Source organism: Eucyclogobius newberryi, unplaced genomic scaffold, assembly GCF_026437365.1.
Source record: "Eucyclogobius newberryi isolate DKJ021-1_F unplaced genomic scaffold, fEucNew1.0.hap1 SCAF_22, whole genome shotgun sequence".
NCBI classification, from domain to species: Eukaryota; Metazoa; Chordata; class Actinopteri; order Gobiiformes; family Gobiidae; genus Eucyclogobius; species Eucyclogobius newberryi.
Window position 1 is genome coordinate 24,679,680 of NW_027315857.1, and position 22,750 is coordinate 24,702,429.

The 22,750-nt window shown below is 46.3% G+C and overlaps 1 protein-coding gene across 2 annotated transcripts; it reads left to right on the forward strand.

Moving 5' to 3' along the window:
- Nucleotides 1-2,334: 2,334 nt before the first annotated feature.
- Nucleotides 2,335-22,370, forward strand: tkfc (triokinase/FMN cyclase). Of its 2 annotated transcripts, none has more exons than XM_072458821.1 (16): nucleotides 2,335-2,524; nucleotides 4,238-4,342; nucleotides 5,664-5,851; nucleotides 6,517-6,595; nucleotides 7,308-7,397; nucleotides 8,324-8,358; nucleotides 8,431-8,515; nucleotides 11,023-11,112; nucleotides 11,314-11,430; nucleotides 12,402-12,524; nucleotides 14,026-14,163; nucleotides 14,592-14,698; nucleotides 17,495-17,601; nucleotides 17,902-17,935; nucleotides 18,013-18,105; nucleotides 21,682-22,370. In XM_072458821.1, the coding sequence occupies exons 2-16, from the start codon at nucleotides 4,255-4,257 to the stop codon at nucleotides 21,832-21,834; spliced, it is 1,527 nt and encodes a 508-aa protein (XP_072314922.1). In that variant the 5' UTR covers nucleotides 2,335-2,524; nucleotides 4,238-4,254; the 3' UTR covers nucleotides 21,835-22,370. The 2 variants fall into 2 exon arrangements, with proteins under 2 accessions (XP_072314922.1, XP_072314921.1); XM_072458820.1 differs by lacking the exon at nucleotides 2,335-2,524 and adding an exon at nucleotides 3,414-3,462 and having other exon boundaries at nucleotides 21,682-22,369.
- The last annotated feature ends 380 nt before the right edge of the window (nucleotides 22,371-22,750 follow it).

Sequence of the window (22,750 nt, forward strand, 5' to 3'; positions counted from 1 at the left end):
TGACCCTTCTGCTCTGTCACGCGCGGGGTCACGTGGCACAGTCCGTATAACATCTGTTACATCTGGTCACGCGCGTGGCTTAAGCGCTGCCGGGACACGTGACGTGGACGTGATCTGCGTGAAAAATGCGTGCGCTAAAGTGCGTTAAACGTCATCGGTCTGTTCACGCATCACGAGCGCACGTGTTTAGCACGTTCTAAAGGTTTGGAAAGGGTTTGAACGTGAAAAGTCAGGTATTTGTTGCGTGTGTTTTGACTTTGTGCAGTTGCTTGTGCGTCAGTTTGACCAGGAGAGGGTCAGAGTCCAAAAGGAAAGATAAGCACGGATTAAAGGTGCAGTGTGTCTCTTTTCTGCAGGAGCCAGAAGAGGTCGCTATAATAAGCTTTGTTCAAACCAAAAACCTCCATAATAATCATATGATATTTTGTGCTAAAATGTCCTCGTAAATGTCTCGTAAAAGTGATCGCACCGTGAAACTAACTGCAAAACGTTTCATTCTCCTTTATCCTGAAGAACGTGTCAAATATAATTCATGTTATTTATTTCTACAGCTAAAACACGGTGTTGACCAGTGTTTGCATAATATAATCTCACCATAATCTAGAAGTGAGAGAAATGTCGCCTGGATCAACAATTAAAAAGGAAAACATGTTTTATTTCTAAAGAAGAAGGACAATCTGGTTTTAAGACTATGTGTCAGCTCTTGTGTTTGTTAAAGGAGAGTTTATCATCGATGACCAAGTATTTGTAATAGAGTACTTGTTCATATTACCATCCAGCATAAGAATAGATACATTTTTTGGGTCTCCAGAGCGACTTTGAATATTTGAATCACTTGTGCAGCAGGGGGCGCTCTAGCACACAGACTGTGTTTTAGATTATGTCCAAATGAGTTTATGTCAGTTGTAAATAACTTTTGACAGATCAATAAAAACAGCAGCACATTCTTCATGATTGTCCAACACAACAGCAAATCATGTATAACTCTGGACGCAGCTGTAGTAGTACTATGTAATAGTACTATGTAGTAGTACTATGCAGTAGTACTATGTAATAGTACTATGTAGTAGTACTATGCAGTAGTACTATGTAATAGTACTATGTAGTAGTACTATGTAATAGTACTATGTAATAGTACTATGCAGTAGTACTATGTAATAGTACTATGTAGTAGTACTATGTAATAGTACTATGTAATAGTACTATGCAGTAGTACTATGCAGTAGTACTATGCAGTAGTACTATGCAGTAGTACTATGTAGTAGTACTATGTAGTAGTACTATTACATAGTACTATGTAATAGTACTATGTAATAGTACTATGCAGTAGTACTATGCAGTAGTACTATGCAGTAGTACTATGCAGTAGTACTATGCAGTAGTACTATGTAGTAGTACTATGTAGTAGTACTATGTAGTAGTACTATGTAGTAGTACTATGCAGTAGTACTATGTAGTAGTACTATGTAATAGTACTATGTAGTAGTACTATGCAGTAGTACTATGTAATAGTACTATGTAGTAGTACTATGCAGTAGTACTATGCAGTAGTACTATGTAGTAGTACTATGTAGTAGTACTATGCAGTAGTACTATGTAGTAGTACTATGTAGTAGTACTATGCAGTAGTACTATGTAGTAGTACTATGTAGTAGTACTATGTAGTAGTACTATGTAGTAGTACTATGTAATAGTACTATGTAGTAGTACTATGTAGTAGTACTATGCAGTAGTACTATGCCCTGATCTAAATCCAGACAGAGATATTTAACATTTAATATTTCAATTCAGTTTGAATTGTGAGATTTAAAAACACAAGTTAAACAATTTACTCTTAATGAGGCTGAAAACAAAAGTAACTTATGTTCAGAGAGTCAGCTCCAGTGGACTTTAGTGGATCTATGAGAGCAACATATTTAATACTTCATACTGTGTATGTAATACTTCATACTGTGTATGTAATACTTCCTTCATACTGTGTATGTAATACTTCATACTGTGTATGTAATACTTCATACTGTGTATGTAATACTTCATACTGTGTGAATGACTTAAGGGAAAGTATCATCATGTTCTCTGGAGAAACATCAGCAGCATCAAAGATATTTCCAGCGTCAGTAAAGAGCTGATTAAACGCATCATAAATATATGTTTTGTCATTAAGATGATTGAATCTTTAATAATTTCATTTGTTTAGAGGGAGTAGAATTTAAGGGTTTGCCAGAGGCTTTCCCTGTGATGCAGCGAGAGCGTGGGCGTGGTCACATGCTTTATGAACAGTAGAGACATGTTTATTGTGTTTATGACAAAACTGTGATGTGGTTATATTTCCAGCCCCAGAAGAAGCTGCTGAACTCCCCAGACTCCTGCGTGGACCAGGCGCTGCTCGCTTTGGTCCTGTCCAGCCCGGGTCTCCGCCTGCTCCGGGGCCACAGGGTCGTGGTGCGTTCGGACGTCCACAGCCTGCGCGGGAAAGTGGGGGTTCTGTCTGGGGGCGGGTCCGGGCACGAGCCTGCACATGGAGGTACGGTTCTGGGGGAAAGTGGGGGTTCTGTCTGGGGGCGGGTCCGGGCACGAGCCTGCACATGGAGGTACGGTTCTGGGGGAAAGTGGGGGTTCTGTCTGGGGGCGGGTCCGGGCACGAGCCTGCACATGGAGGTACGGTTCTGGGGGAAAGTGGGGGTTCTGTCTGGGGGCGGGTCCGGGCACGAGCCTGCACATGGAGGTACGGTTCTGGGGGAAAGTGGGGGTTCTGTCTGGGGGCGGGTCCGGGCACGAGCCTGCACATGGAGGTACGGTTCTGGGGGAAAGTGGGGGTTCTGTCTGGGGGCGGGTCCGGGCACGAGCCTGCACATGGAGGTACGGTTCTGGGGGAAAGTGGGGGTTCTGTCTGGGGGCGGGTCCGGGCACGAGCCTGCACATGGAGGTACGGTTCTGGGGGAAAGTGGGGGTTCTGTCTGGGGGCGGGTCCGGGCACGAGCCTGCACATGGAGGTACGGTTCTGGGGGAAAGTGGGGGTTCTGTCTGGGGGCGGGTCCGGGCACGAGCCTGCACATGGAGGTACGGTTCTGGGGGAAAGTGGGGGTTCTGTCTGGGGGCGGGTCCGGGCACGAGCCTGCACATGGAGGTACGGTTCTGGGGGAAAGTGGGGGTTCTGTCTGGGGGCGGGTCCGGGCACGAGCCTGCACATGGAGGTACGGTTCTGGGGGAAAGTGGGGGTTCTGTCTGGGGGCGGGTCCGGGCACGAGCCTGCACATGGAGGTACGGTTCTGGGGGAAAGTGGGGGTTCTGTCTGGGGGCGGGTCCGGGCACGAGCCTGCACATGGAGGTACGGTTCTGGGGGAAAGTGGGGGTTCTGTCTGGGGGCGGGTCCGGGCACGAGCCTGCACATGGAGGTACGGTTCTGGGGGAAAGTGGGGGTTCTGTCTGGGGGCGGGTCCGGGCACGAGCCTGCACATGGAGGTACGGTAGAATGTGAAGAGAACACTGCGTTGTGTTTGTGTTTAAGGCTCTTTTTGGCATTTTGACTGATTATTAAGTTTATTGCACATCAGTTCAAGTTTTCACTGTTTGAGGTCTCAGGACATTTACAATCCCATCGTGTCGACTCAGAGACAGGAAAAAAGGCTTTCTACAACTTTGCTCCCGCCTTGGGGAACAAAATACAGACTTTTTAAATGAAATCATGTTAATCATAATCTTTTTAATCATCATGCTTTTTAATGATTTTAAAGCACTGGTCAAGGACTACCCACAATGCACTTGTTTTACATCATTTTATCTCATATTGTAGGTTTAAATGTGTTTTTAATTTTAATGATTGTTTTATTAGTGTTTTCATATCCTGTGTTTGTTGTTTATTTTATGTTGTGTTTTAACAGGTGAAAAATAGAACTTTTCTCATTGGGTTTTCCCTCTATAAATAAATAAAGTAAATTAATGAATAGTTCCTTCTCTGTGGGAATTACCAGTGTCTTGCTCAAGTAATATGGACAACAGGTATATTAAACCAAATAAAGTCAAAATGACCAAATCATAAAAAGCTGTCATAATGCCCTTTATGTCACTGGAGGAAACATATGCGTTTATCAAAGTGAGATTTTTTGTCTGAAAGCTAAAGGCTAAACATTTGTAAACATGTTGGTTCAGTTTGTACCTTCCCTGAATTCATGCATTGATGCAATACTCTGAGTATAATAACGATCATAATGAGTCATCATCATTGTGTCGTGTTTAGGTTTTGTGGGCGTGGGCATGCTGTCTGCCGCTGTGGCTGGAGGCGTGTTCGCTTCTCCTCCGCCGGCGTCCATCTTGGCTGCCATCCTCTGTCTACACGACGCAGGTATAAACTCTGCAGCTGAAGCAGACATACGACCCTTCTGCGTGTGATCTAAAGCCTGCTGCATTTCCATACGTTAGCTCTATGGCCTTTTCACTGGGAGCGTTAGCGTTAGCATCCAAACTCTGAAAAACCAGGGCTGTTTTGAAGACTGACCAGTGTGAGTGTTTGTCAGTTTGTCAGTTACACGAGTAACACCAGAGCAGAGTTAGAAAACATGACCACGTGTAGAAGTGTTTAAGTGTCGATTATGAACTTTAGCCGTCAGTGCCAAAATTAGCATGCGTGCTAATAACCAGGTAAATCATCTCTTAAAGTCTATATGACACATTAGACTGCACTTTTCAGTAAAACAAAGGTGAAATTATAAAAAAAAAAAAGATTTTACCACAACATTTAGTTTTTCTCCAATTTGGCAAAGTTGATGTTATTTATGGACAACAAATATGACAGAGGTAATTCCACAATTGTTACTTAGCAACCAGATTGTAAACAAGGGCCAAAGTCCATTTAAATCATACAATAGTTATGATTTGGCAAATAATTACACCCGATGACACGTTTATTTAGTTAAATTACTGTTTAAACGCTCATAAAAAGGCGTAAGTTGCATGCGAACCTTCATAGACTTCAATACCAGCACCAGACTGTGAGGGTCACTGTGGGGTCCTTTGAGGGTCAATCAGTCAATCCAACAGAAATGTGTTAAAACATGTCTTTAATCATATCAATTATTTAATTATCAGACAAATGTGAAATTTCGTTCAAATTCATCTCGAAAATGCAGAAATATCATCTTAAACGCTTATTTGAAAGTTTGCTACATCACAATTTTCGCTCTTTTTGTAGTATTTTGTGCCTATAAATGATGAACTACAATATTCAGATTTAGCGTGAGAGTTTGTAAACTCTACTTTCTGTCATTTCAAACCCAAAATGTGATACATTTTCCTCCCCTAGTTATTACTGTGAATGTTCCCCACAGAGAAGGCCGCGCCTCCAACAAGAACGCACATTTCCACTCATTCTTAGAGTGTTAGAACCTGCTGTAGTTCATTAAATGTCAAACAGACAGAGGAATAACATCTCCATGGAGACGAGCAGGTGTCGCCAAGAAAAGGACAGTTTGACCTTTTGGGGGCGTTTGACCCTTCTCACATCTGGAGTTGTGTTTAGCTCCACCCACGCTGGTTTTCGTTCACCTTTGTTCACGAGCTTGTCTTCTCCGAGCGTTCACAAAAAACACGGTGTACGTCTTTGCGAGCGGCACGTGAACACGTACTGCGGTTCTGCATGTCCACACACGACCCCGATGCCCCCTCAGGCTCCTCGGGGGTGCTCCTCGTCGTGAAGAACTACACCGGGGACAGGCTGAACTTTGGGCTGGCGCTGGAGCAGGCTCTGGTCCTGGGGGTCCGGGTCCAGATGGTGGTCGTGGCCGAGGACTGCGCCTTCGAGAGCCCGAGTAAAGCGGGACGGAGAGGGCTCTGCGGGACGCTCTTCATTCATAAGGTATTGGTGCTGCCGTACTTTCTGCTCTATAAGGCGCATTTAAAAGCCTTTAATGGCCTCACAAACCGTCCGTGGGCTTAATATATGGATTAGTTCTGGTCATGCTTACTGACCTTTGTGTGGTACACGGTGTATAAAGAAGACTCAGGACACAATTGCACGATGCACGTCTAGAAGCACGTTTACGGTACTCCGGAACCGGAAGTCCCAACATGTGTGCAAAGCATTCTGGGAACAGTCCGGACCGTGTTCAGACCGAGTTTGGACCTGTGGCATTTAGAAGCAGATATAATCCACACCTGTTTCTTCTTTTGGTTTGACTGTCTCTGTAAATAAAAGCACACGTAAAAACATCCTCGTGTCTTTTCGTTGCGCTCCGTTCAACACAAATACATATTATTTCTCCTTTAATGTCTGAGTAAACACATAACTTGTCTGTTTAAAAGAAAATTAAAAAGGTTTGTCCGTTTGTCCGATGACATTAACTCAAAAATCCAAACTGATTCAAACGCTTTTCATGTCCAAACTCTTTAGTCATTTCTCCAAATACATTTCACACGTACTTGAGTCATTTTATGCGTCACCACTTTGTACATCTACTTTGTGCTGATATTTTAAAGTAACGCTACACGTACAAATTTACCGAACCTTCTGTTTCCCTGTAGCTGGCCGGAGCTTTGGCCGAAGAGGGAAAGTCGTTGGACCAAATAGTCTCTACAGTGACCGAGGCGCTGAAGGAAATCGGTCTGTTTTATTTCATTCATTCATTCCGTTTGGGTCACATGACGTCACGGCGTGATAAAGGGCGTGTAGTTTAACGCCGAGCTGGAGGACAGGAGTAAGTCATGACTTTAATCTGCCTTTTTTACCTATAAACCCCCCAAATAATACAGATGTACCACTGACTTCCTCCAAACCTTCTCGTTTTTACCGTTGTCCCGTCTAAATCTATCACCGGAATAAAAGGATTACTAAGACTAAATCACACACAGCCCCATCCATATCTCTGTGACTTAATTATGTTTTATCTCATCTCAGTCGACACAAACTCGATTTTTCCTATTTTCAGGTCAAAAGTCTGTGTCATTTTTCAGTCACAAAGGCCGATGGACTTTTAGATACGTTTGTGAACCCGATAAAAGGAAAAGTAAGCAGGATAAGACGAGTTTCATTTGCTGCGACAGGTCAGAGTGAACACAATTCTATTTCAGATTTGACTCCACATTTGACCCGTTTGCCCCCAGTTTGACCGTTTGTGTCAAGTTTATAATTGCACTTCCTGGTCGGACATGAGCGCACATATGACACAGGTAGAGGTGATTCCACTGATGTTACCTAGCGACCAGACTGTAAACAAGAGCCCGAATCCACGAAGCCTCCGCCGCGTGACGTTCTCGCTGCCTGACACGCCCCTTTCTGCAGAGCAGTGATGTAACGGTTGTGCGCTTGGTTTCAGGGACTCTGGGCGTGAGCTTGTCCCCCTGCAGCGTGCCCGGATGTGGGCCCACGTTTGAGCTGCCGCCGGGGCAAATGGAGCTCGGCCTGGGTAAGACCGAAGCCTTATTCAACACTTCAAATCAATCAATCGATGAGTTAGAGTTGGGCAAATGTCGACAAAAGTTTATTTTGTGTTTTTTTTCTGATAATAATAATAATCGAATCTCATCTTTCCAATCCATGAAAAACTTGGCGAGCTTACTTTAAGGTATCCAAAATATACTCAAAACAAGATGAATTATACTCATGTAAAGCACTTTTTATATGTATATGTTTTTACTTTTTAAAAACATATATATATAATTTGTAATTTATTGTGTTTTTTCCATTTTACTCGTGCATTAACACATGTAAACGACCAATACCAGACAATCAACCACCAAATGCAAAAGAAAAAAGAAACAAATAGGCTGGAAAGTGTTTAATTAATCTGTAATAATCAATTATAATCAATAATAATATTCATAATAATATTTTTTTTAAAACATATATTGCAATAATAATTAAAGGAGGAAAATAAAGGAGGAGGAACAGCCGGGTTTTACTGTAAAGCAACACATTTACATTTGTTCAGTGGTTCTCGTACACATAATTGTATTTATTTATTTTTAATCACTGTTATGGTTCATAAATGTTGTATCTTCCAGTTACTCCACACTCGATTAGGTTTTGTACTTCAAGCACCCATAAACTTATTCCAGTGCAGGAACGTGTTGGAGTTCTACGATCGACGCTTACAATCCACTTGACCACAGCCAATCAGAGCCTGGCGCTGATGAAACCCACTTTTTTCATTCGTCATCAGCGCTACATTGATGCTAATGCGAGATAAATGGCTTTAATGGCAGTCTGTGGAACATTTCAGGCAAGCGGTAGCATCGCTATGGAGACGATGAAACGACAAACCCTCCACAATAAAAGTGACATAGTGCGCCTTTAAACCAAAAGCATGAAAATAAAGTCCGTGTCTTTCAGGTATCCACGGTGAACCCGGCATTAAAAGGTCAAAGGTGAGACTGACCTGTTTTATAAATCAATATAATTTGGCATTTATAATGATTTTTTTATTTTATTTCCCAAAGATCAGCAGTGCAGATGAAGTGGTGAAGACGATGATCGATCACATGACCAACCCTGACAACCAATCACACCTGCCGCTCAAACCAGGTACTCTAAAAGTCCTGAGACCTCCCCCTGGTCCAGTTCTGTTTTAGTCCTGGTCCAGTTCTGTTTTAGTCCTGGTCCAGTTCTGTTTTAGTCCTGGTCCAGTTCTGTTTTAGTCCTGGTCCAGTTCTGTTTTAGTCCTGGTCCAGTTCCTGGTCCAGTTCTGTTTTAGTCCTGGTCCAGTTCTGTTTTAGTCCTGGTCCAGTTCTGTTTAAGTCCTGGTCCAGTTCTGTTTTAGTCCTGGTCCAGTTCTGTTTTAGTCCTGGTCCAGTTCTGTTTAAGTCCTGGTCCAGTTCTGTTTTAGTCCTGGTCCAATTCTGTTTTAGTCCTGGTCCAGTTCTGTTTTAGTCCTGGTCCAGTTCTAGTTTTAGTCCTGGTCCAGTTCTGTTTTAGTCCTGTTCCAGTTCTGTTTTAGTCCTGGTCCAGTTCTGTTTTAGTCCTGGTCCAGTTCTAGTTTTAGTCCTGGTCCAGTTCTGTTTTAGTCCTGGTCCAGTTCTGTTTTAGTCCTGGTCCAGTTCTGTTTTAGTCCTGGTTCAGTTCTGTTTAAGTCCTGGTCCAGTTCTGTTTTAGTCCTGGTTCAGTTCTGTTTTAGTCATGGTCAAGTTCTGTTTTAGTCCTGGTCCAATTCTGTTTTAGTCCTGGTTCAGTTCTGTTTTAGTCCTGTTCCAGTTCTGTTTTAGTCCTGGTCCAGTTCTGTTTTAGTCCTGGTCCAGTTCTGTTTAAGTCCTGGTCCAGTTCTGTTTTAGTCCTGGTCCAATTCTGTTTTAGTCCTGGTTCAGTTCTGTTTTAGTCCTGTTCCAGTTCTGTTTTAGTCCTGGTCCAGTTCTGTTTTAGTCCTGGTCCAGTTCTAGTTTTAGTCCTGGTCCAGTTCTGTTTTAGTCCTGGTCCAGTTCTGTTTTAGTCCTGGTCCAGTTCTGTTTTAGTCCTGGTTCAGTTCTGTTTTAGTCATGGTCAAGTTCTGTTTTAGTCCTGGTCCAGTTCTGTTTTAGTCCTGGTTCAGTTCTGTTTTAGTCCTGGTTCAGTTCTGTTTTAGTCCTGGTCCAGTTCTGTTTTAGTCCTGGTCCAGTTCTGTTTAAGTCCTGGTCCAGTTCTGTTTAAGTCCTGGTCCAGTTCTGTTTAAGTCCTGGTCCAGTTCTGTTTTAGTCCTGGTCTAGTTCTGTTTTAGTCCTGGTCCAGTTCTGTTTAAGTCCTGGTCCAGTTCTGTTTAAGTCCTGGTCCAGTTCTGTTTTAGTCCTGGTCCAGTTCTGTTTTAGTCCTGGTCTAGTTCTGTTTTAGTCCTGGTCCAGTTCTGTTTAAGTCCTGGTCCAGTTCTGTTTTAGTCCTGGTCCAGTTCTGTTTTAGTCCTGGTCCAGTTCTGTTTAAGTCCTGGTCCAGTTCTGTTTTAGTCCTGGTCCAGTTCTGTTTAAGTCCTGGTCCAGTTCTGTTTAAGTCCTGGTCCAGTTCTGTTTAAGTCCTGGTCCAGTTCTGTTTTAGTCCTGGTCTAGTTCTAGTTTAGTCCTGGTCCAGTTCTGTTTTAGTCCTGGTCCAGTTCTGTTTTAGTCCTGGTCCAGTTCTGTTTAAGTCCTGGTCCAGTTCTGTTTTAGTCCTGGTCTAGTTCTGTTTTAGTCCTGGTCCAGTTCTGTTTAAGTCCTGGTCCAGTTCTGTTTAAGTCCTGGTCCAGTTCTGTTTAAGTCCTGGTCCAGTTCTGTTTTAGTCCTGGTCTAGTTCTGTTTTAGTCCTGGTCCAGTTCTGTTTAAGTCCTGGTCCAGTTCTGTTTTAGTCCTGGTTCAGTTCTAGTTTAGTCCTGGTCCAGTTCTGTTTAAGTCCTGGTCCAGTTCTGTTTAAGTCCTGGTTCAGTTCTAGTTTAGTCCTGGTCCAGTTCTGTTTAAGTCCTGGTCCAGTTCTGTTTAAGTCCTGGTCCAGTTCTGTTTAAGTCCTGGTCCAGTTCTGTTTTAGTCCTGGTCTAGTTCTGTTTTAGTCCTGGTCCAGTTCTGTTTAAGTCCTGGTCCAGTTCTGTTTTAGTCCTGGTCCAGTTCTGTTTTAGTCCTGGTTCAGTTCTAGTTTAGTCCTGGTCCAGTTCTGTTTTGTCCTGGTCCAGTTCTGTTTAAGTCCTGGTCCAGTTCTGTTTAAGTCCTGGTCCAGTTCTGTTTTAGTCCTGGTCCAGTTCTGTTTAAGTCCTGGTCCAGTTCTGTTTTAGTCCTGGTCCAGTTCTGTTTTAGTCCTGGTCTAGTTCTGTTTTAGTCCTGGTCTAGTTCTGTTTTAGTCCTGGTCCAGTTCTATTTTAATCCTGGTCCAGTTCTAGTTTTAGTCCTGGGTCAGTTCAGAACGCACCCTTAGTCTTGGAGTAGTCGTCGTTCAATCCTTATTTAGTCTTATTTCTGGTTTCTAGTCCATATATAGACCCTTTTTTAGTTCTTGTTTAGCCCCGGTTTAGTTCTGGTTCAGTTCTTTTTCCACCTGACCGTTCTAAAACACTTGAACCGGCCCGTTGTCTCTCTAAGCGACGTAAACCTGTTGCGTTTGCTTCACAGGAGACTCGCTGGTCGTGTGTGTGAATAATCTGGGCGCTCTGTCCTGTCTGGAGCTGGCAGTCGTCACCAGAGCAACCATTTTGTCGTTGGGTGAGCCCTTTGTCATTTTTGCACAGATTACACCTTTTTTGTTTTTTCCCTTTATGTGACCCGGACCCTCTGTATCGAGGCCGTCCCGGTGTCTATCCTTCTATCATCTTTACGCATCTGATTTTCGATCCCCTTGACAGCAATAATCCCAACGCCACTTCATCGTTCTCAGTTTTCTCCCGTTTGTGCTTGTTTGGACAGAGAGCCGGGGCGTGGCCGTGGCGCGCGCCATGTCCGGCTCGTTCATGACCTCGCTCGAAATGGCCGGAGTCTCTTTGACCTTCATGAAAGCAAACGTGGACGTGCTCAGACTCTTTGGTGAGTTGCTTCTTCTCTTCCCAAACGCTGTGTCCCGGTGGATTTCCCCGCGGTGTTTATTTAGACTTTGAGATTTTTTTCTGAAAATGTACAATTTGTTTAGGGCAAAAAAACAACCATCTACAGCTTCCCAAAGACGGCTGGTTTGCGTTTTATCGAAAGCTCTCGTGTGTCTCTCAATATGGTCGGCACTAGATCATACACTCCTAACTCACGGAAGTCAGAATTCCACTAGTTTTTCTTTTTTATTGTCAACATTATTTGTTACAAAACATTTATAACAGACAATAAACAGTTTCAAGTAGTTAATATATGGAATCGGGGCAAAAGTGTCTGAATCTGAATCCAACATGGCGGCGACTGAGACCGCTCCCACTGATACAGCTCAGGCAACACTTTTGTCTCTAAAAAGCTTTTTTTTTAATTGCATTACAGTTTGTTCCACTTCACACGTGGTATAGTCCGCTCAAAGATAGTGCTTGACCATAACATAAATAATCCTATTCCCTAACCCTAACCCTAACCCTAACCCTAACCCTAACCCCTAACCCCTAACCCTAACCCCTAACCCCTAACCCCAAACCCCTAACCCCTAACCCCTAACCCCTAACCCCAAACCCCTAACCCCTAACCCCAAACCCCTAACCCCTAACCCCTAACCCCTAACCCCTAACCCCAAACCCCTAACCCCTAACCCCTAACCCCAAACCCCAAACCCCAAACCCCAAACCCCTAACCCCTAACCCCTAAGCCCTAAGCCCTAAGCCCTAAGCCCTAAGCCCTAAGCCCTAAGCCCTAAGCCCTAAGCCTACAAAAACACTAAGTTTTTGTAGTCGTTAGGAGACGAAGGAAAACAATGTAAATGTTTGCTCACCTGTTCATCTCTCCGTTGCGAGACAGGAAATGTACCTCGCATGTGATTTGGGCCGCCATATTGGATTCTGTATTTGAGTTGTTGTGTCGCTCCACAGATGCGAAAACCAGCGCCCCCGCCTGGCCTAACCTCAGCACTGCACCTGTGAGCGGGCGGGACTTTGCCATGGACGCTCCTTCTTTTCCGTTGTCCAGACCACAAGACGAGGCAAACTCGGAAGGTTTACCAAACGTTTACTGCTTAAACCATGTGTTTTTCATTGTTGTTCTGCCGTGAAAGTTGGTATTAATCTCTACTAGCTCTCACAAACTCACATTGCTGATACTCGCAGGGATGAACTTAACGCTCTGTATTCCGGGTTTACCATCAATAACACACATCATTATCAGGTGTCAACACTTGAATGTTTCGCTGCTGCTTTTACTGTAAACTTTTTGGCAGGAAACAATTGAACTCTCTTATGAAAACGTCGGGGGCTCTGAGTCGATGCTTTGACGGGACATTTCACTTTCTTCGCAATGTCCGTTTTGTCAATCAATCACAATTTCTCTTTGTCCTCTAAACCTATTCTACGTTTAGTGGACCAAATGCATCTCACATTCATGCAGGTGTGGCCCACGGTAGAGAACGTTTGCAATGCAGACGTTTCGACTGTCATCCGGAGGTCGTTTCAGGGTTTAAAAGTCTTCATTCTGCCGTTTGACACATGTTGTCACTGGAATGTCAGGAGCGGACTCCAATTATGCCACTTTTTCAAATGCTTGAAATTGACCAAGACAAAAAAATACTTCTAATTGCATATTGGGAGAGACAATTTTACATTATTTAGTTAATTTCATAAACTACAGTTGAAATATACCGTCGTTTATTACTGTCCCGTAAGTGCAAGTATAAAGAGCTGGAATGAACTTGCAACTCTTCTTGAACGTGCTCGAATTTTATCTTTGAAAAGTCGTACAAACCCTGTCGTTTTTGGACGTCACTGTGCTGAGAAGATGGAAAATACCGTATATGCTGGAGTTGCACCTTTTTTCATCGTTTTGTCCGAGGTGCAACTTATACTCCAGAGCGACTTATATGTGATATCATTCGTTATTTTCACACTGACAACCACAAGAGGGCGCTCTAGGCTCTGAGCGACGCAGAAGAAGAATCTGCACTTCCTCTTCCTCTGGAGTTTGTGGAGTTGTTTAGAAGTGACACAGAGGAAGAAGAATTCAATGGATTGAGTGATTTGGGGTAAAACTGATGCTTTGCTAAACTTGTTAGCATGTTCTTTATGCTATAGTTATCTGAATAACTGTTCATATGTTACGTTAACATACCAGACACTTACCACAGTTCTGTCTGTGCCTCATGTAGCTGAAGGTGTTAGCGTTAGCATACGTCATGTAGCTGAAGGTGTTAGCGTTAGCATACGTCATGTAGCTGAAGGTGTTAGCGTTAGCATACGTACACCTATTCACTTATTATTTTAAACTGCATTTACAGATGAAATGTCTGTTCTTGATCTTGGATTTTCTCAAATAAATTTCCCCAAAAAATGCGACTTTATACTCCAGTGCGACTTATATATGTTTTTTCTTCTCTATTATGCATTTATTGGGTGGTGCGACTTATAGCCTGAAAAATGCTGTAGATCAGTTCCGCCGTAAGTTACAGCCCAAAACTCCTCCTCTGTCCCTGGCACGTGAAAAGTCTCTTCTGGTCCTCGTCCCCAGGGCCGCTGAGTCCAGTCCTGGGTAAAGTCCTGGGCCAGGTCTGCAGCGCTCTTCTTCGGATCCAGGACGAGCTGAACCGCTTGGACCGAGCCTCGGGAGACGGCGACTGCGGCAACACTCACGCTCAGGCGGCTCGAGGTGGATATGCAAAATCAGAATCCCGTGTCTATAGTTACAAACTACGGCAAAAGGAGCCGATTAAAACGTAAAATGAACAGAAAAAGTCTGGTGCAATTTCTCAAATAGGAGTAGAAAGTGATATTTCTGCACTTTTCTGGTTCATTTTGTGGTGAACCAGTAAAGTGTAAATATGAAAATGTATATTTTTGTTAATATTGCCCAATTGTATTTCAAATTTACATTTAATTTAAAAGTTCCTGGGTCTCCTATATTATTGCATTTTTAAGGCTTTTTAAACTATTCTTAGAAGAAAAAAAAATATTTCCTATAGTATAAATTAATTTAATACAGTTTTGGCCGTTTTTTAGGTTTTTAAAAAACCTCAAAAAAAGACCTGCGACTCGTAAAAATGTCACGCACCAAAGGTCTTCATTGTGTCTTTTCAGCCATTCAGGAGTGGCACTGTGGTCATGTGACCCCTGGTTGCCCTGGGCGCCTGCTGCAGATCGTGGCCGCTCTGATCCAGGAGAAAATGGGCGGGTCTTCAGGAGCGGTGAGTCACATGACTGTTCTTAAATTAATTTATAATCACCTGCTCTGTTACTCAGCTTTGACAGGTAAAACTTTTGACAAATTTTCATATAATATTTTTGATTCGTGAAAAATGATTGCAAACTATTCAGTAGCAGTAGAGTGTGGTGTTATGAGGGGGCGTGGTGTTATGAAGGGGTGTGGCTTTATGAGGTGGCATGTTATGAGGGGGTGTGGTGTCATGAGGGGGCGTGGTGTTATGAAGGGGGCGTGGTGTCATGAGGGGGCGTGGTGTTATGAGGGGGTGTGGCTTTATGAGGTGGCATGTTATGAGGGGGTGTGGTGTTATGAGGGGGCGTGGTGTTATGAGGGGGTGTGGCTTTATGAGGTGGCATGTTATGAGGGGGTGTGGTGTCATGAGGGGGCGTGGTGTTATGAAGGGGGCGTGGTGTCATGAGGGGGCGTGGTGTTATGAGGGGGCGTGGTGTCATGAGGGGGGCGTGGTGTTATGAGGGGGTGTGGTGTTATGAGGGGGTGTGGTGTCATGAGGGGGGCGTGGTGTCATGAGGGGGCGTGGTGTTATGAGGGGGCGTGGTGTCATGAGGGGGGCGTGGTGTTATGAGGGGGTGTGGTGTTATGAGGGGGTGTGGTGTCATGAGGGGGGCGTGGTGTCATGAGGGGGCGTGGTGTTATGAGGGGGCGTGGTGTCATGAGGGGGGCGTGGTGTTATGAGGGGGTGTGGTGTTATGAGGGGGTGTGGTGTCATGAGGGGGGCGTGGTGTCATGAGGGGGCGTGGTGTTATGAGGGGGGCGTGGTGTCATGAGGGGGCGTGGTGTTATGAGGGGGGCGTGGTGTTATGAGGGGGTGTGGTGTTATGAGGGGGTGTGGTGTTATGAGGGGGTGTGGTGTTATGAGGGGGTGTGGTGTTATGAGGGGGCGTGGTGTTATGAGGGGGTGTGGCTTTATGAGGTGGCATGTTATGAGGGGGTGTGGTGTTATGAGGGGGGCGTGGTGTTATGAGGGGGCGTGGTGTTATGAGGGGGCGTGGTGTTATGAGGGGGTGTGGTGTTATGAGGGGGTGTGGTGTTATGAGGGGGTGTGGTGTTATGAGGGGGCGTGGTGTTATGAGGGGGCGTGGTGTTATGAGGGGGTGTGGTGTTATGAGGGGGGCGTGGTGTTATGAGGGGGGCGTGGTGTTATGAGGGGGTGTGGTGTTATGAGGGGGTGTGGTGTTATGAGGGGGTGTGGTGTTATGAGGGGGTGTGGTGTTATGAGGGGGCGTGGTGTTATGAGGGGGCGTGGTGTTATGAGGGGGTGTGGTGTTATGAGGGGGCGTGGTGTTATGAGGGGGGCGTGGTGTTATGAGGGGGTGTGGTGTTATGAGGGGGGCGTGGTGTCATGAGGGGGCGTGGTGTTATGAGGGGGGCGTGGTGTCATGAGGGGGCGTGGTGTTATGAGGGGGCGTGGTGTCATGAGGGGGGCGTGGTGTTATGAGGGGGTGTGGTGTTATGAGGGGGTGTGGTGTCATGAGGGGGGCGTGGTGTCATGAGGGGGCGTGGTGTTATGAGGGGGGCGTGGTGTCATGAGGGGGCGTGGTGTTATGAGGGGGGCGTGGTGTCATGAGGGGGCGTGGTGTTATGAGGGGGCGTGGTGTTATGAGGGGGGCGTGGTGTTATGAGGGGGTGTGGTGTTATGAGGGGGGTGTGGTGTCATGAGGGGGGCGTGGTGTCATGAGGGGGCGTGGTGTTATGAGGGGGGTGTGGTGTTATGAGGGGGCGTGGTGTTATGAGGGGGGCGTGGTGTCATGAGGGGGCGTGGTGTTATGAGGGGGGCGTGGTGTCATGAGGGGGCGTGGTGTTATGAGGGGGGCGTGGTGTCATGAGGGGGCGTGGTGTTATGAGGGGGCGTGGTGTTATGAGGGGGGCGTGGTGTTATGAGGGGGGCGTGGTGTTATGAGGGGGTGTGGTGTTATGAGGGGGGCGTGGTGTTATGAGGGGGGCGTGGTGTTATGAGGGGGTGTGGTGTTATGAGGGGGTGTGGTGTCATGAGGGGGGCGTGGTGTTATGAGGGGGTGTGGTGTTATGAGGGGGTGTGGTGTTATGAGGGGGCGTGGTGTCATGAGGGGGGCGTGGTGTTATGAGGGGGTGTGGTGTCATGAGGGGGGCGTGGTGTCATGAGGGGGGCGTGGTGTCATGAGGGGGCGTGGTGTCATGAGGGGGCGTGGTGTTATGAGGGGGGCGTGGTGTTATGAGGGGGCGTGGTGTCATGAGGGGGGCGTGGTGTCATGAGGGGGCGTGGTGTTATGAGGGGGCGTGGTGTTATGAGGGGGCGTGGTGTTATGAGGGGGGCGTGGTGTCATGAGTATTTACTGTTTTTAGCTTATTAAGGCTTTTATTTTGTCTGCTATTGCCAGTATATTTCAAATTATCGCCAAATTAAAATTGCTTGGCTGGCTAAACTGGAAAATTAAAAACAATGTGTGAAAAGCAAATGTTTTAAAACCAGAACTCATAATATCCTTCATGCCTGATTTATAATATGTATTTATCACACAAAGTAAAGCTCAAAAAGTCTTTAACGCGTTAACGCGAAATTTAACGTAAAACCTTTGTCAGATTTTAAATGTACTTTTGGACTGAAAATAATGGTGTCTGGACATAAGTTCTAGTATCTCTGCCGTGGCTTTAAACGGCCAATGGCAACTCGACTTTGGAACATCGGAAAGTGCGTGAAAAACCCAGGACCCTCCGGCTGTGAGGCGGGGTCTGAACCACTGTGCCACCGCGTTCTGTGTGAAAGTAAACGTGTATGACGCAGATGTACAGCCTGTTCCTGACGGCGGCGGCGGCTCACGTGACTCGGGAGAAGAGCCAATCGGGCGACTGGGCCAGAGCAGTGCATGCTGGGACACAGGCCATGAGGAGGTTCGTACAATACAGGAAGTATTGCCCTTTTCACCACGGGCCCTTTCCACCACGGGCCCTTTAAACCAGGGGCCCTTTACACCGCGGGCCCTTTACACCGCGGGCCCTTTACACCACGGGCCCTTTACACCAGGGGCCCTTTACACCGCGGGCCTTTTCCACCACGGGCCCTTTACACCACGGGCCCGGCTAGTTCCCGTTGCCGTAAAAGTGCAGATCTTCACTTAGATTAGACTAGCTGCTTGTGTTGGTGAAAAGTGCCTCTACGAGCGATCGCTGATATTATGGGGTGTTTTTCAGACACGGTGGAGCCGATCCCGGAGACAGAACGATGGTGAGTTTAAAACTGATTTCATTTTTGTTCCTCCTTCATTTAACTCGACCTTTAAAACACGTCGGCGTGCGGCTCAGCTGGACGCGTTGTGCCCTGCAGCGGATGAACTGATGAAGCTCACCACGGCGCCTCCTGCTGGACACATTGATGTACTACGGGCCGCAGTGGAGGTTTGCAAATTAAAACTTTTTATTTTTTTTAAGTTTCCAAAAGGAAAATCCACAAATGTTTTCCCGGATCATCTGCAGATCAAGGATATCGGTTACATCATTATTTTCTGCGTCATATTTAGGGTTTTGAAACCATTTTATTTCCGGTTTATGGTTAATTATTGGGTTTATCAGAATGAAACAAAAACATGCACAAAGTCGACGTCTTCTGTCAACACCAATGACTAAAAGTGATTTTATAGTGTCAAAAAATAATGGTGGAATTATCAAATCTCAAAAATGTATCTGTCCAAACTTTAAGCCGTAAGATTGATTATGTTACAGTTCATCACAATAAGATAAGATAAGATATTCCTTTATTGTCCCACATGGGGAAATTTCATTGGTGCAACGCAGGTAGATCCAGAGGTAGATACAGAAGAACAGATCACTTATAGGAAGTCTGAAAAACACTTTCAGTAGAAGATCTCCTATAAATAAATAAAAACTCCCATAGACAAATAAATAAATAAATACCATGTCATGTGATCACGACAGTAATTGCACATGAATATGTGTCACGACAGCACATAGATTGCACATGAATTTCACATGAATTGCACATGAATTCCAACAGCAATTGCACATATGACAGAATTGCACATCAGTATTAGGTTAGGTCAGTATTGCGAGTGTTCAGTACTAACAGTTTTTGTTATAAAGTCTGACAGCAGCAGGAAGGAAAGACCTACGGAACCTTTCCTTCACACATCGAGGGTGGATCAGTCTCTCACTGAAGCTGCTCTCCAGAGCGGACAGAGTGTCCTGCAGGGGGTGACACTCATGGTCCAGCATAGATGTGAATCTAGCCAGGACCCTCCTGTCCCCCACCTCCTGCACCGAGTCCAGAGCACAGCCCAGGACGGAGCTGGACTTCTTGATGACTCTGTCCAGCCTCTTCCTCTCCCTCTCTGTGATGCTGCTGCTCCAGCAGGCCACACCATACAGGAGCTGATGCCACCACAGAGTCAGAGAAGGTCTTCAGGAGTGGCCCTGTCACTCCAAAAGACCTGAGTCTCCTCAGGAGGTAGAGCCGACTCTGGCTCTTCCTGTACAGTGCGTCTGTGTTATGAGTCCAGTCCAGTTTGTGGTTCAGATGAACACCCAGGTACTTGTATGAGTCCACTCTCTCAATGTCCCGTCCCTGGATGTTCACTGGCGAGGGGGCAGTGGGGTGGCGTCTGCGGAAATCCACCACCATCTCCTTGGTCTTCCCCGCGTTGATGAGGAGGTGGTTCCGCTGACACCAGTCCACAAAGTCCTGCGCCAGTCCTCTGTACTCCGCGTCATCGTCGTCCGTGATGAGTCCGATGATGGCAGAGTCGTCAGAGAACTTCTGCAGGACACAGCTGTCCGTGTCATGTCTGAAGTCTGCAGTGTAAAGGGTGAAGAGAAAGGGCGCGAGGACAGTGCCCTGGGGCGCCCCCACACTGCAGGTCCGAGTGTCAGACACACAGTTCCGGGCTCTCACAAACTGGGGTCGGTCTGTGAGGTAGTCCAGGATCCACTCTGCCAGGTCATACTCCACACCAGCCGTCTCCAGCTTGTCCCTCAGGAGCAGCGGCTGGATGGTGTTGAAGGCGCTGGAAAGATCGAAGAACAGAATCCTCACAGAGCTGCCAAGCTTTTCCAGGTGAGAGAGAGAGCGGTGCAGCAGGGAGATGACGGCGTCCTCCACTCCGATGCCAGACCGATATGCAAACTGCAGCGGGTCCATGGCTGAGCTCACGGTGGAGCGGAGGTGGTCCAGGACTAGCCGCTCCAGTGTCTTCATCAGGTGGGACGTGAGAGCCACTGGCCTGAAGCTATTGAGGTCTTTGGGGTGCGGTGTCTTAGGCACAGGTACCAGACAGGAGGTCTTCCAGACCTGTGGTACCACCCTCAGCTTCAGGCTCATGTTGAAGACATGCTCCATAACTCCACACAGTTCATCTGCGCAGGACTTAAGGAGCCTGGGGCTGATGCCGTCAGGTCCTGCTGCCTTCCTCACTTTAATCCTCTTCAGCTCACTCCTCACCTGTGCTGCTGTGACAGTCAGTGGTTGGCAGGGGGACGGTGTGCTGGGGGGATGGGTGAGTCCAGGCGAAGTGAGGAGCTGATGGTCCGGGGCAGATAAGCGAAGAGGAACAGATGCAGGGCATTGTCCAGCTGTGGAAGAGGGAGCATGCAGCTGTGCAGGGGGAGGGGCGGGTGACCGATCAAACCTCAAGAAGTGAGCATTTAAATCATTCACCCACTATAGATCCCCCTCTGTCTGGGCAGGGGGGATTTTGAAGCCTGAGATGGTTTTCAGGCTCCTCCACACTCCCTGAATGTTCTTTTGCTGCAGCTGCTCCTCCATCCTCCTCTTGTAGCCGGCCTCAGCCTGCCTGCTCTTCCTCCTCAGCTCCTTCTGCACAGTCCTCAGCTCCTCCTTGTTCCCTGACCTGAAGGCTCTCTTCTTCTCCTTCAGCAGAGCCTTCAGTTCACGGTTAATCCATGGCTTGTTGTTTGGAAAACACCGCACCGTCCGGGAGGGAACAATGTTCTCAAAACAGAAGTTGATGTAGTCCGTGATGCACTCTGTGATGGTGTTGATGTCCTCCCCATGTGGGTCATAAAGCTCAGTCCAGACAGTGGTGCTGAAGCAGTCCCTCAGAGCCTCCTCGCTCTCAGCAGACCACATCCTCACCTCACGGGACACCACAGGCTGCCTGCGCACGATGGGTTCATACACAGGCCTCAGATGTACAAGGTTGTGGTCCGAGCTGCCCAGGGGAGGGAGGGGGGAAGAGGAATAAGCCTCCTTGGTGTTGGCAAAAAACAAGTCCAATGTTCTATTCTCTCTGGTGGGGCAGGTAACATACTGGGTGTATGTTGGTAGAACAGAAGAGGGAGAAGCGTGGTTAAAGTCACCAGAGATGAGGAAGAGAGCCTGTGGATGCTGTGTTTGCAGCCTACAAGTGCAGGAGAGCAGTGCTTCACAAGCATTTTCAGCATTGGCAGACGGGGCCACATAGACTGCGATCAAAATCACATGTGAGAACTCCCGGGGCAGATAGTATGGCCTCATGCCAATAGCCAATAGTTCAATATCCTTGTTACATAGCTGCTCCCTCACTGTGCAGTGTTCGGGTTTGGACCAGCTCGTGTTCACATACACCGCCAGACCGCCTCCTCCTTTCTTCAAGCATTCTCTCATTCTGTCCGCCCGCAGCAGATGAAAATTGTCCAAACCTACAATAGAGTCTGGCATTTCTGCTGTTAACCAGGTCTCTGTGAAAATCAAGACGCTGCTGTCCCTATAAATCCTCTGGGACCGCATGAATAAACGTGACTGTTTATTATTCAAATGATTTTAGTTTTTGGTGTCTATATCTCGATTATACAAATTAAGTTTTTATCACAAAGTCAGCAACTTTATTGAATCAAAATGGCAAAAATGTTCTGTTTAAAAGGCAAATAATCCAAAAATGGACTAATACTAAAATAATTGTTTGTTGCAGCCAAAAATATTCTCTAAACCTTGCTGTATTTTCCCGTCTCTTTTTGTCTCAGAGAGCTACGCGGGGGGCGGAGTCGACCTCTGACCTCACGGCCAAAGCGGGGCGAGCGAGCTACATCAGCAGAGAGAGAGTGAACGAGCCGGACCCGGGCGCCGTGGCAGTGGCGGCCATCTTTAAGGCCATTCTCCAGGCGCTAGAGCAGTGAGACTCTTATTCAAACTCCGAGACACGTGACTTGTTTGTTGTCATGTGACTTGCTTGTTGTCACGTGTTGTTGTTGACGTCACACATGCTTTTGCCTCTTGTTAGATAGTCACGAAAAACTGCATAAAACTAGAAATAAAATGGTTGATACTTGATGAAAGAAGTTCTGGGCTTTGATGCTTATCTACAGCAGCGAGTAAATAGACTTTAGTGGGCATTTCTATCTGCTCTTCTTTGTCCCTCTGCACCGGACACGCCCTCTGCACCGGACACGCCCTCTGCACTGGACAAGCCCTCTGCACCGGACACGCCCTCAAAGCTTTCAAGAGCACAGACTTTGTGTCTGATCCTAAGATATAACACCCGGACAGTTAGAAATGAGGCTCCTTAAAACTGTCTGCGAGTAGGCTAACGTTTATTAGCATAGCCACTAGCATTAGCATTAGCTGCTAACAACCTGAAACAAACAGTTCAGCCTCAGTCTGGAGTGTTGTAATACCGGCCTTGCCACATTTGCCGACATCCACCTGAAAACGACTTTCCTGAAAAACCCTGGCTCTTTTATTTTTATTTGGCAATGTGAAATCTTTTTGTATGTGATTATACAAAAAATCCCAAGAATATACTGTTTTTATTAAAGAAGTATTTCATAAATTAAGTGTCATAATGTTAAAATTATTTATTTAAATCATCTTGCGACCCATACTTTGGGTATAAGATAAAGTACAACGAAAAACGAGCATTCTTAGAGTGGTCGCCTCTTTGCAGATCTAACCTGTAAATGCACCTGGTGGAGGGTCTGCTTGTTTCCATGGAGATAGAGGTGTATAATATCATACTGTGGAACATTCCGGGAGAAAGCGGTAACAGAGACGAATGGAGCGCCTTTAAGGGTGAAAGCGTTTCGGGAAATCTTT

Excerpts from the sequence above, each read along its gene's own strand:
- tkfc (XM_072458821.1), top strand. The coding sequence starts at position 4,255 with ATGCTGTCTGCCGCTGTGGCTGGAGGCGTGTTCGCTTCTCCTCCGCCG. Across the intron at positions 4,343-5,663 it reads CCTCTGTCTACACGACGCAG|GCTCCTCGGGGGTGCTCCTC; the intron begins GTATAAACTCTG and ends ATGCCCCCTCAG. Across the intron at positions 17,936-18,012 it reads ATCCCGGAGACAGAACGATG|CTGGACGCGTTGTGCCCTGC; the intron begins GTGAGTTTAAAA and ends CGTGCGGCTCAG.